Source organism: Vigna umbellata, chromosome 3, assembly GCF_029865625.1.
Source record: "Vigna umbellata cultivar VRB3 chromosome 3, Vumbellata_1.0, whole genome shotgun sequence".
NCBI classification, from domain to species: Eukaryota; Viridiplantae; Streptophyta; class Magnoliopsida; order Fabales; family Fabaceae; genus Vigna; species Vigna umbellata.
The window spans coordinates 7199631-7212968 of record NC_142167.1 but is presented as its reverse complement, the minus strand read 5'-3'; the positions used below and the strand labels follow the sequence as shown (position 1 = coordinate 7212968).

At 40.1% G+C, this 13338-nt stretch overlaps 1 protein-coding gene across 3 annotated transcripts in view; it reads left to right on the top strand.

The window, feature by feature from the left end:
* The window catches only part of MLH1 (MUTL-homolog 1), a 33689-nt gene that overhangs the window by 14789 nt on the left and 5562 nt on the right, over positions 1 to 13338 (top strand). For all 3 annotated transcript variants that reach the window (XM_088108331.1, XM_088108330.1, XM_088108329.1), the window contains exon 12: positions 10467 to 10632. In XM_088108331.1, the coding sequence (XP_087964457.1) occupies positions 10467 to 10632 (166 nt within the window). The remainder of the gene's footprint in view (positions 1 to 10466; positions 10633 to 13338) is intronic.

Below are 13338 nucleotides of genomic sequence, written 5' to 3'. Positions count from 1 at the left end.
CAGGTGAAGAATAACTTCAGATTCACCTTGGAGTGTTCTCTACTAGGGAAACCCCTCTTTCTAGGAAATACCTACTTGTGTCCCTTGTTTCTTATAAAAGTGAACTCCCTGGCATTGTCACCAATGTATTCCTTATATGTTTTGGCTGCGAAAGAGATTAGGGTTTCAAACTTGGCCTTAAAATACAGAGGAACCTAAGCTCCTATTGAATGTCGTAAGTTTTACAAATTGTAAACGTAAACATCTGTTCCCTAAATTTTATGGGCAAAATTCAGAGCTATTTGCACCTTCAAATTCTTGTTAACTTAAATTATATGCTATCATATCCTATTCCTGGTTTTTGTTTCATTAATTTTTATCCCGGTTTCTTTTCTTGCAGTCTTCTTTAGTATTGCGAATCTTTATTTCTTCCAATTAACGAGGTGGCATTGCAAACACCTATATAAAATTATATTTTTTTACTGATGATTGCCTCCTAATTTGGAGGGTAGATGTTAGGTTACTTTGTGCGAGTAACCCAATCTATACTCTCTTCTCACTTCAACACTCGAACAACATAAAATAAAGTATGTATGTATGTATTATTGATTCTGTAAAGTATCAAAAATACAAGTATGCACCCCGCTCAAGGAAGCCTACCTTCCTCCACTGGAAAATATGTCCAGTCTATACTCAAAAGAAAATATCCGATCCCCCCTCCTAAGCCAACTCAGTTTTATTTATACTCTCTCCACTAACAAACTAACCACTTTTCCCACTTTTTAATTCCCTCCTCTTTTATTTCTTCTTACATATACTTTTAACTTCCTAACATTACACCCCGCTGCAAAACAACCTTGTCCTCAAGGTTGGAACCGTGATATTTGATCTCCTGGCTCCTCTTCATCATCGTGTTATCATATGAAGGGAACCCACTGGCTACTGCCCTCCAATTCAGGTCTAGAGGCTTGGGTGGTGCCAAATCCTCCTCCAATGTCTTCCATTCTTCCTGGATTCTATTAACTTCCAGCATTTTATAAATGGACTTAGCAAGAGAAGATTCAGATAATGCCGTGCTAAAGAAAGCTATGGGCCTCTTCCTTTGTGACAAAACTGCCCCTACTCTAGTGCCAGAAGCCTCACACTCCATGTAGAAGGTTTGGCCAGAATGGGGTAGAGCTAGTATAGGGGTTGTAGTAACGACTTCCTTGAGTTTCTGCATAGCTTCCACTCCCACTAGGGACCACTTGAACATTCCCTTTAACAAAGCTTCTCGGGTTAAAATGTGAGCACCATCTAAAGAGTTCTTGTACATTATGTTAGAAAGTTCTACTGCCTCAAGTCTCTTTATTATATCCCTCACTTCATCCCTTTCAGTGTCTAATGGTCCCCATGCAGCTTCCAATGCCTCCACCTCAGCAATATAATCATTTCCAGTAATCAATATGTTAATTATGCGAATAGACTCTTGTAGTCCACTCATCATTGCACCACCAACAATATCTAGGTGCCCTTGGCAGGTTGCTTCACCAACAAAAAACAAGCAGTCATCAAATGGTATCCCTAAGATATCATAGTCTTCTCCTAAGGCTCCAACTGCAACATAAGAATAAGCACCATAGATAAAAGGATCCCTACCCCAATCAGTCACAACATAGGCAACAGGATCTGGAATTGAATCCTGCCCAAAAAGTTTTCAGAGAACCTTCTATGAGAAATAGAGAAGATTGGGAGAAAATATCCCTTGTGTGTTTTGCATACACATAGGGTAATTTATTTATATTGTAAGATATGGGCCAATGCCCTTAATACAGAATAGACTAAGCCCAAATAACAGAAACACACATCTTAACATCTAACACTCCCCCTCAAGCTGGAGCATATAAATCATATGTTCCAAGCTTGTTACAAAGATAATCAATTCTAGGTCCTCGTAAGGACTTAGTGAATATGTCTACCAACTGGTTGCTTGAGTTAACAAACTCAGTCTTGATATCTCCGGATATGATTTTTTCTCGAATGAAATGACAATCAACTTCAATGTGTTTGGTTCTCTCATGGAAGACAGGGTTAGAGCTAATATGGAGAGCAGCTTGATTATCACATATAAGTATCATGTGAGTGACATCTCCAAATTTCAATTCACTAAGCAATTGTTTAAGCCACACAAGCTCGCAAGTAGCTGATGCCATAGCTCTATATTCTGCTTCTGCACTGGACCTTGCCACAACACTTTGCTTCTTACTTTTCCAAGATATCAGGTTGCTACCAATAGAGACACAATATCCAGAAGTAGACCTCCTATCAGAAGGGGAACCAGCCCAATCAGCATCTGAATAACAAACAATTTTTGTATCGTTGTTAGGGCCATATAGCAAACCTTTTCCAGGTGATCTTTTAATATACTTCAGTATGCGAACAACTGCATCCCAATGGTCTTCACATGGGGAGTTTAGAAATTGACTCACCACACTAACTGTGAAGGAAATGTCAGGACGCGTAACAGTAAGATAGTTTAATTTACCAACTAGTCTTCTGTACCGTTCAGGATCTGAGAAAGGCTCCCCCTGATTTCGTAGGAGTTTGATGTTAGGGTCCATAGGTGTCTCAACAGATTTACAGTTCATTAACCCTGTTTCCTCCAAGATGTCTAATGCATACTTCCTCTGAGATATGACAATACCATCATTGGATTGTGCTACTTCAATACCCAAAAAGTACCGGAGTTTGCCAAGATCTTTGGTTTGAAAATGATGACAAAGGTGTTGTTTCATCTGAGAGATGCCAAGATAGTCGCTTCCTGTGAGAACAATATCATCGACATACACTATTAAGTAGATACATCCAGCACTCGAGTGGCGATAGAACACTGAATGATCCGCTTCACTGCGAGACATACCAAATTGTTGAACAACACAACTGAATTTACCAAACCAGGCCCGAGGAGACTGTTTTAGGCCATATAAGGATTTGCGAAGACGACATACCAATCCAGATGACTCCCCCTGAGCAACAAAGCCAGGCGGTTGCTCCATATAAATTTCTTCATGCAAATCACCATTGAGGAAAGCATTTTTGACATCAAGTTGGTAAAGAGGCCATTGTCGAAGAGCGGCCATGGCAATGAAGAGGCGAACAGAGGTCATTTTTGCCACTGGAGAAAAAGTATCACCATAATCCAAACCAAAAATCTATGTGTAGCCTTTGGCAACCAGTCGAGCTTTCAGACGATCAATCGTGCCATCAGGACCAACCTTGATAGCATACACCCACCTGCAACCAACAACAGACTTTCCAGATGGTAATTGGACCAGCTCCCAAGTTCCACTTTCCTGTAAAGCACTTAATTCATCCATCATAGCTTGACGCCAACCAGGATGAGTTAAGGCATCACTCACAGATTTGGGAATTGACACAGAAGAAATGGATGAGAGACAAGTATAAAAAGATGGAGATAATCTGTGGTAATTAAGAACAGTATAATGGGGGGAAGGGTTACGGGTAGAGCGTATACCTTTACGGAGGGCAATAGGCAAGTCAGACTCAGTTGCTGGAGCCGGAGGAGACACATGAGGCGGCACCGGAAGTGAGTCATGAGGGAGACGATTACGGCAACTATAAACCTGAAGGGGTGGAGGTGAAGGATGATCCTGTGGTGAATGAGAGTCTAAAGAAGGAGAAGACAAAATGGGTGGAGCATCACCAGGAGGATCACATATAAGAGGAATATCAACAGTAACAGGGAGAGGTACAGAACTAGAAGATAGATGTGAAAAGTAAAAAGAAGACTCATCAAAAGTGACATCAGCAGAGATAAAATGACGATTGAGGGAAGGGGAAAAACACTTATAGCCCTTTTGTGACTGTGGAAATCCTAAGAAGACACATTTGTGAGACCTAGGAGATAACTTATCAAGACCAGGACTAAAATCATGAACAAAACATGTAGACCCAAAAACTCGAAGAGGTAATGGATGCAGAGGGTCTTGAGGAAATAAGATAGAATGAGGGATTTTGTTATCTAGGACGGAAGATGGCATGCGGTTGATAAGATAACATGCTGTGAGAACTGCATCACCCCAAAAACGTGAGGGTACTTGACCATGAATAAGAAGTGTACGAGTTGTTTCAATAAGGTGTCTATTCTTGCGCTCAGCCACTCCATTTTGTTGAGGGGGTATAAGCACATGAGGTTTGGTGAAGAATGCCATGAGAAGCCATAAACTGTTTAAACGGTTGAGAAAGGTATTCACGGCCATTATCACTATGTAAATTTCGAATAGAAACCCCAAACTGTGTTTTTATTTCATTGAAAAAAGATTGAAAAATAGAAAACAACTCAGAACGATTCTTCATTAAAAACAACCAAGTACATCTGGAATAGTCATCAATAAAGGTAACAAAATACTGAAAACCTAAAATGGACTTAACACGACTAGGTCCCCAAATGTCAGAATGAACCAATGAAAAAGGAGACGACGCCCGTTGTGAGACACTACGAAGAAAGGAACTACGAGTATGCTTCCCTAACTGACAAGACTCACACGACAAACTTGATAATGTGGACAACCTCGGGACAAGTTGTTGTAGTTTGGCAAGACTGGGATGACCGAACTGAGCATGAAGAAGGGATGGTGACTCCATGACAACTCCAACATGTGGAGAAGGGCGGAGATGATAAAGGCCATGAGACTCACATCCTGTGCCAATCATGTGTTTCGAACTCCGGTCCTGCAACCAAACAGAATCTTTAGTAAATGAAATAACACAATTAAGAGTACGAGTTAAACGACTAATGGACAATAAGTTGAAGGGAGACCCAGGGACATAAAGTACATGATCAATGGATATGGATGGAAAAATATTAACAGTACCAATACCATGAGATGAGACTCTAGACCCATCAGCCATTGTTACTGAGGGTAAATTATTCGGACATGACAAGGAAGAAAACAAGGACTTGTTACCAGTGATATGATCGGTGGCGCCTGAGTCAAGGACCCAAGGTCCGAGGGAGTGAGTTAGACCAACAAAAGGTGTACCTGTACGTGCAACAGATGCAGATGTAGTGGAACCAGAGTGCTGATGATCCTTATACCATTTGAGAAATTCGTTAAAGATTGCAGGTTTGTCTACGATATTAGATGAAGTAGGATGGTCTGCAGACGGTGATCGGGGAGGTGGATCAGAATTTGCCATTGCTACAGGTCGAGGAGGACGTCCATGGAGAGCATAACATCTATCAATTTATGGCCTAACTTGCCACAATGGTCACATTTTGGACGTCCTTTACTTGACTTGCGAGACCGACTTCGATCATCACGTTGAGCAGCCATAACAGAGGAATCATCAGTATGAGGGGATGTCTCAGTGACGGGTTTGCTCGGTATACGCAAAAGAGCAGAACAAGTAGAAGTAAAGTTGGGTATGACAGGAGAACACAAAATCTGATCACGGACATGAGAAACATCATCAGAGAGTCCGTATAATGCCAACAACATGAAGAACTTTGATCGTTGTTCCAATTCTTCAGCAGGAGTGGAAGCAGGAGGTAATATATCATTAAAGTCATGAAGAAGGGCATGAATTTTACCCAAATATTCTGCCATAGGACCAGGATTGCGCGGACCAATCACAGTTAATAGGTCCTGAAAAACACCATAAAGACGCTGAGTGTCATTTGTGTATAACAACTTCGCTTGTGCCCATACTTCTGAACATGTTTCATAGGATCAAAACATTTGTTTCAGTGAGGAGTGAATGGTGGACTTTATAACAATGCATAACTGAGCATCAATTTTCATCCAGCGGGAAGTGTCATCTATGGGAGCAGTAGTCACATTTTGAGTAAGATGATCTAAGTACCCTTGACTCTTCAACCAAAGTTTGATGTCGGACGCCCATGTTGCATAATTTGTGCCATCTAACTTGTCAATGGACAAGTGTACATTCACATAATTGGTATATATTGAAGGATCAGAAGATGAGCCACCAATAGAGGTGTTTGTAGACGAGGAAGACGCCATAGAGAGGGAGAAACCCTAAAAATTCAAAGTGCTCCGATTGACGCAACGACCACAGATCCAGAAAGAGGGCGAGGAGGCGATCACGGTGGTGCTGATCGGCGGCGGAAAGCTCCGGCGACGCGCCGGCACGCGCGGCAGCGGCGACTCTTACGGCGGCGCGTGGAGGCGCGTGGGAGGTCCGTTCGCCGCGATCTTCGTACGACGGTGGTCGCCCGGCCGAGACGATTCCGATGGTGTGGTCGCCGGTCGATTCTGGAACTCCGGCGGCGGCGACGGCGATGGCGGCAGCGGCGACGGCAGCGACAGCGGCAGTGATGGGTGCCGGAGACCGTGGAGTTGACTGGAACTATTCCTGTGCTCTAGATACCATATGAGAAATAGAGAAGATTGGGAGAAAATATCCCTTGTGTGTTTTGCATACACATAGGGTAATTTATTTATATTGTAAGATATGGGCCAATGCCCTTAATACAGAATAGACTAAGCCCAAATAACAGAAACACACATCTTAACATCTAACACCTTCAATGCATGTTTAACATGATCATAAATCTCAAGCTTTGACCAACTATGGCTGCCTTACCAACCACTAATGTAATAAGGACAGGAGCCCCAACTATTTTCTTGACATTCCAGAACATAAATCAGTGACCTGTGCTATTTCTCTCCTCAGCTATTGCTCCAAAGTAGTCCACAGCATCATCCCAAAATACACTAGGAAATTCCAAAGCCACTTTATTTAGAACTCCATAACCAAGACGCTGAACAGAAGAACATTTCCACTGTGGCAAAGGTGGAGAGAATTGTATAGTTTCAGCCTTCAAACAGCCAAGTAGAACAGTAACAAGGACAACATCACCAAAGAACTCATTGCCATTTGCTGTAGAAACTTTGACTTTATAACTTTGACCAGGCTCATTGATACCATATGACACATTTGTTACAACGTGGTTCAAGGGAATTGTAATTCCTTCTCCGAGAGACTCAACAACGGAACTGTAACCCCCTTTAATCATACAATGAGCTCCTCCAAAACCCCATACACATCATCTTGATTCCATTGGGGAAGAGAAACATCATTAAGTGAAGTAGCACAACCATACTCCAAATGAACAAAGTGCTAATCCATAACCCTCCTCTCTTGAGGGCTCAAAATCTCCTCATCAAGCTTTTTTTCCACAGAACTGTCCCTTTTGTAATCAAATGGTCTATCTGCAAAATTGTTTTGTTCAGTTTCTTCACTGCTTTTGGTGCGTGTCGTATGCTGAATCTTGAGGCCATATTCTAAACCGTCTTCAAGAGACATTTGCATTGCTTGTTCACCTTTCTGAGCAACAACCAATATCATGTCATCTATAAGGGTATTATATTCAGCTTCAAGTGCTTCATCCATATCTGCAAGAACTTTTTGTCGTGTCACTATGTCATAAAGAGGGCAATCAATGTTCAACACTATCAACTCAAGGCCCAACTGAGCAAAAATCAACACGGAAGGATCTGGTATTCGCTAAGTGGCCACATCAGCCTCAACACCCGTTATAATGCTAGCTACAAGATCGACAGGGACATAAAGTGAGGAGTGATCTGGTTTTCCCGATGCTTGCGGCACTAGGATTTCAAACTCCTGGATGTACTCGTTGACGCTCCCCTTCAGTCGCACTGCTGCCAGCTTCTGAAAAACGGTGCCTCGATTTAGTCCGCCAAACCTCCGCGTCAGAGTGTCAGTGAACATCTTCCAAGTCGAGTGTCTAGTTTTCTTCCGCCAGAAGGAGAACCAATAGTTTGCGCCTCCCTCCATGCATATATAGACGAGCTTCATCTTCTCCTTCTCCGTCATGCTCTGGAGGTCAAAGAATTTCTCTGCCTTTACGATCCAGGCCATGGGATTCGTACCTTCAAATGTAGGTAGTTCAACGCGCTTCATACGTTGAACTTCTCCTCTGTCTTCTTCCGATTCATCCTCCGAGTTTTCCGGCGGTCGTCATTCTTGTTCTGCATTGACGGAATCACGACTTCCTTCGGAACTCCGATCCTAGTTCCTGGTTCGTCGTCCAAGAGCGCGTCCAAATGCTTGGAGTTCACGAGTTACCGCTCTCATCTCCGCTTTCAACTCTTCTACCGTCGACTCAATCGCAATCACCCTTCCCTCCATTCTTCTTCTTCACATGCACTCCGTTTGCTCTTCCATACAGATCCGGCAGGTCGGACCAAATCTGTTAGGTTACTTTCTGTGAGTAACCCAATCTATACTCTCTTCAACACTCAAATAACAGAAAAGAAAGTATGTATGTATGTATTATTGATTCTGTAAAGTATCGAAAATACAAGTATGCACCCCGCTCAAGGAAGCCTAGCTTCCTCCACTAGAAAATATGTTTAGTCTATACTCAAGAAAATATCCGATCCCCCCTCCTCAGCCAACTCAGTTTTATTTATACTCTCTCTCCACTAACAAACTAACCACTTTTCCCGCTTTTTAATTCCCTCCTCTTTTATTTCTTCTTACATATACTTTTAGCTTCCTAACAGTAGACGACCAATCTTTTGGCTTTACTTTTTTCACTCATTATCATTATTATTGTTAAACTATAGGGAACAAAGAAGTGTTGAGTTGAGATCAAACCGTGTGTTTCTAAGATAGTAGGAGTGCTTTATTTATATTGAGAAAAAGCAATCAATACAACAAATAGAGGAGATTTGATATCCTCCAATAACAAATTTATGATATGGGAATAAATAAAAATGTTCCTAATAATATATATAATCTAGATATTTGTAATTATATAGAAACAACTCCTTATTTCTATAATTATAGGACTCCTCCCCAAGCTGTGCCATTTACGTCAGCCTACTGCAAATATAATCTATCCTTGGTTCTCTTAAAGATTTGGTGAATATGTCAAGCAATTGTTGATTATAGCTGACAAATCTAGTGGTGATGGAACTGTGTTTTTGTGAGACAACATTATTGCTTTATTTATATTGGGAAAAAGAAATCAATGCAAAAAATAGAGGACATTTGATATCCTCCAATGACAAAGACATGAGACTAAATAAAATGTTTGTAATAATACGAATATAATCTAGATATTTTTTTATGTAGGATCAATTCCTTATTTCTATAATTATTGTTAGAGATCTCAAATCGACTTATAATCTAGATATTCACTTAATATAGTATGGAAATATGTTAGCGATTAATTTAGATGATTTTAAAAGTGAGGATTCGGTCAATTCTGTGATTCATTGTTCTTTCCCACACCATGCTCACTACATGGAACAAACTATCCTTGCCACGATGTTTACTAGTCAAAAATAAAATTCCAATGATCACATAAAGGTACATACCTATGTCATGAACCAAGTCATGTAGTCTACATATTATGTAGCATGAAATTTCAGCTTTGGTTTCTTAGTTCATGATTATCTCATCAAGTGTATAAATTTTATGTCTGCTCAATCTATGAAAATGTTAACAAATCAACATGTAAATATAGATAGGAATAGACAGAAACCTACCAACTAAAAGCAACATCAGAATGTCTCCGAGTCTTCTATTTAAATGATTTAATGACACCCTATTACAGTTATTTTCCTTCGAAAGCAGCAGTAACCAAATCAGGATTTTTCACAATATCCCACTTAGTTTTTTCATGCAATAATAACACAAGTCAAAGAACAGATTAAAAGAGAACACTACAATCTCAAAATCATTTGTGATAGATACCAACTTAGTTTTTTCATGAAATATTTACAATTCAAAAAACAAATTTAAAGAAAGAAGCTACAATCTCAAAATCGTTTCGGCTTTCTTTTTCAGCAAAATCATTTGTAATTGATACCAGTCTAACTATAACATACCACTTTCATTCAATTAAGGCTGCCATGTGAAGAACCATAAGGAAAGTTTAAATTCCATGGGGGGTTTTAGTTGAGAAAGCTGTTACGCTCAAAGACTATGTTTCTGCTGTTTTGAGCACGGTTGAGAGGGACTAATGGGTCTTCCACCTTCATTCTCTCATCTCAAAGTCCTAGCATGTGTTGGTGAAGCTCTATCACCATCTCCCTTATGATTGGATGTATGAAAGAATGTGAGGGTAAGGGAAAATAAGATGTCTTTGGTCTTAAAACACAATCCCATACTTTTGCCAAGATACACATCCATTTATCCTTTTTATAGAAAAAAATCTATGCACAAGGCCTTAGTGTTGCCTTTCAACTTTAAGTAGTTGTTAATTCAATTTAATTTTATAAGTAAATATGAACATAAAACATTCTTGTGTTGATCTAAACAAGTAGGAGAATTAATAGTTCAAAGCAATAGAAATTATTAAGTTAAAATTTTAGGCCCTGAGCATTCTTTTATGATGGAGCGTGTTAGAAATAAAAAATTAATTTTGGCCCTCCGCCTAACTGCTCTCTAGAAGTGGTCCCTGACATTATATCCTTAATTTATTGCAGCAAAGAACTCATGTATCAGCAAGTTCTCAGCCGTTTTGGCCATTTCAATGCCATTCAACTAAATGATCCAGTTCCCTTGAAAGACTTGATTATATTGGCACTCAAGGAAGAGGACCTAGATTCGGATTGTAATGATGATGACACATTAAAAGACAAGATTGCAGAAGTAATCTCCCTCTGGCCTTTCATGACTGATTGTTTTCCTTGATGTGTCTTCAATAATGGTAGCTTTTATTTACTCTCGGTTAGGATTATTGAAGCATAGTTGTTTCTTTTCGTACTCAGCATTTTATTTTACTTGTGCAACACCAGTTCAATAGGTTTAGGAGGTCTTTGTTTTAACAAACTACATTTGTTTGGATCTGTCAATTGTTAGAATCCATTGCAAAAGCCCTCACTTCAAAAAGTATGTCTTCGTAGGGCTTCGTTGACTCTACTAGATTTTGAAATAGAGTAGGGAACTAAATAAGGAAATTTTCATCCTTAAATTTTGGCATTAATTTAGTTTGATGCACAACCTATGCAAAATTCCTTGATATTCCGATATAGAGAGAATCCCATTTAGCATTAAACACCTTGCTTTCAATATCGTAACATATGGCAAAATCCTTCTTCAAAGCAAGAATGTTATTTCAATCATTCTATATCTCTTTAGCAGAGGAATAGAGCATATAGTTTCTATTTATCTTAAGAATCATGAAATGCAACATCCAAATAATCAGTAATAAATATTCACTATCCCAAAATTAGAGTCATCTTACTCTGGTCCTCCATCACCGATGTGGTCTAATCTTGATTTTCCCTTCAAAATCCTCCTAATGTACTAGCTCCACTGCAACTAATTCCGGTAAACATATTGGTAGGGGCCACCACATTTGGAAGATCATTAGGTAGGACCCATAGGGATGAATTTCACCTCAGACAATTGGTCTTGTGTGCCAAAAGGTAACTAAATCAGGCCTTGTCAGAGCTAGGCACAAGCCAAACACTTTGATACTAGTGGTGATGTGTGACTCACTTGGTGACTCCAATGGTGATGCAATTGCTGACATTGTGATCACTGGTGTGGGGCACACCTTTCTGGCCCCACCACTGATCTTGGGGCAATGATGGCAGCTGTTTACATGGAAACGGAAACAAAACAACCAAGATTGAGAGCTCTAGTACAAACATGAACTAAGGAAATAAAGAATTATTTTATTGATAACAATCACAAAAATTATATTTTCATTGCCTCTATTTGTAACTGTTAAATATAGTGAAGAAGATTAGGAGAAATCTCCCTTATGTGTTTAGCATACACATAGGGTAGTTTATTTATAATGTAAGATAAGGGTTAAACCCTAAATACAGAATGGGCTAAGCCCAATTAACAGAAACACACAACTTAACATCTAACACTCCCCCTCAAGCTGGAGCATATAAATCATATGTTCCAAGCTTGTTACAAAGATAGTCAATTCTAGGTCCTCGTAAGGACTTGGTGAATATGTCTGCCAACTGGTTGCTTGAGTTAACGAACTCAGTCTTGATATCTCCGGATATGATTTTTTCTCTAATAAAATGACAATCAACTTCAATGTGCTTGGTTCTCTCATGGAAGACAGGGTTAGAGCTAATATGAAGAGCAGCTTGATTATCACATATAAGTGTCATGTGAGTGGCATCTCCAAATTTCAATTCATTAAGTAATTGTTTAAGCCACACAAGCTCGCAAGTAGCAGATGCCATAGCTCTATATTCTGCTTCTGCGCTGGACCTTGCCACAACACTTTGCTTCTTACTTTTCCAAGATATCAGGTTGCCACCAATAGAGACACAATATCCAGAAGTAGACCTCCTATCAGAAGGGGAACCAGCCCAATCAGCATCTGAATAACAAACAATTTTTGTATCGTTGTTAGGGCCATATAGCAAACCTTTTCCAGGTGATCTTTTAATATACTTCAGTATGCGAACAACTGCATCCCAATGGTCTTCACATGGGGAGTTTAGAAATTGACTCACCATACTAACTGCGAAAGAAATGTCAGGACGCGTAACAGTAAGATAGTTTAATTTACCAACTAGTCTTCTGTACCGTTCAGGATCTGAGAAAGGCTCCCCCTGATTTGGTAGGAGTTTGATGTTAGGGTCCATAGGTGTCTCAACAGATTTACAGTTCATTAACCCTGTTTCCTCCAAGATGTCTAACGCATACTTCCTCTGAGATATGACAATACCATCATTGGATTGTGCTACTTCAATACCCAAAAAGTACCGGAGTTTGCCAAGATCTTTGGTTTGAAAATGATGACAAAGGTGTTGTTTCATCTGAGAGATGCCAAGATAGTCGCTTCCTGTGAGAACAATATCATCAACATACACTATTAAGTAGATACATCCAGCACTCGAGTGGCGATAGAACACTGAATGATCCGCTTCACTGCGAGACATACCAAATTGTTGAACAACACAACTGAATTTACCAAACCAGGCCCGAGGAGACTGTTTTAGGCCATATAAGGATTTGCGAAGCCGACATACCAATCCAGATGACTCCCCCTGAGCAACAAAGCCAGGCGGTTGCTCCATATAAATTTCTTCATGCAAATCACCATTTAGGAAAGCATTTTTGACATCAAGTTGGTAAAGAGGCCATTGTCGAAGAGCGGCCATGGCAATGAAGAGGCGAACAGAGGTCATTTTTGCCACTGGAGAAAAAGTATCACCATAATCCAAACCAAAAATCTGTGTGTAGCCTTTGGCAACCAGTCGAGCTTTCAGACGATCAATCGTGCCATCAGGACCAACCTTGATAGCATACACCCACCTGCAACCAACAACAGACTTTCCAGATGGTAATTGGACCAGCTCCCAAGTTCCACTGTCC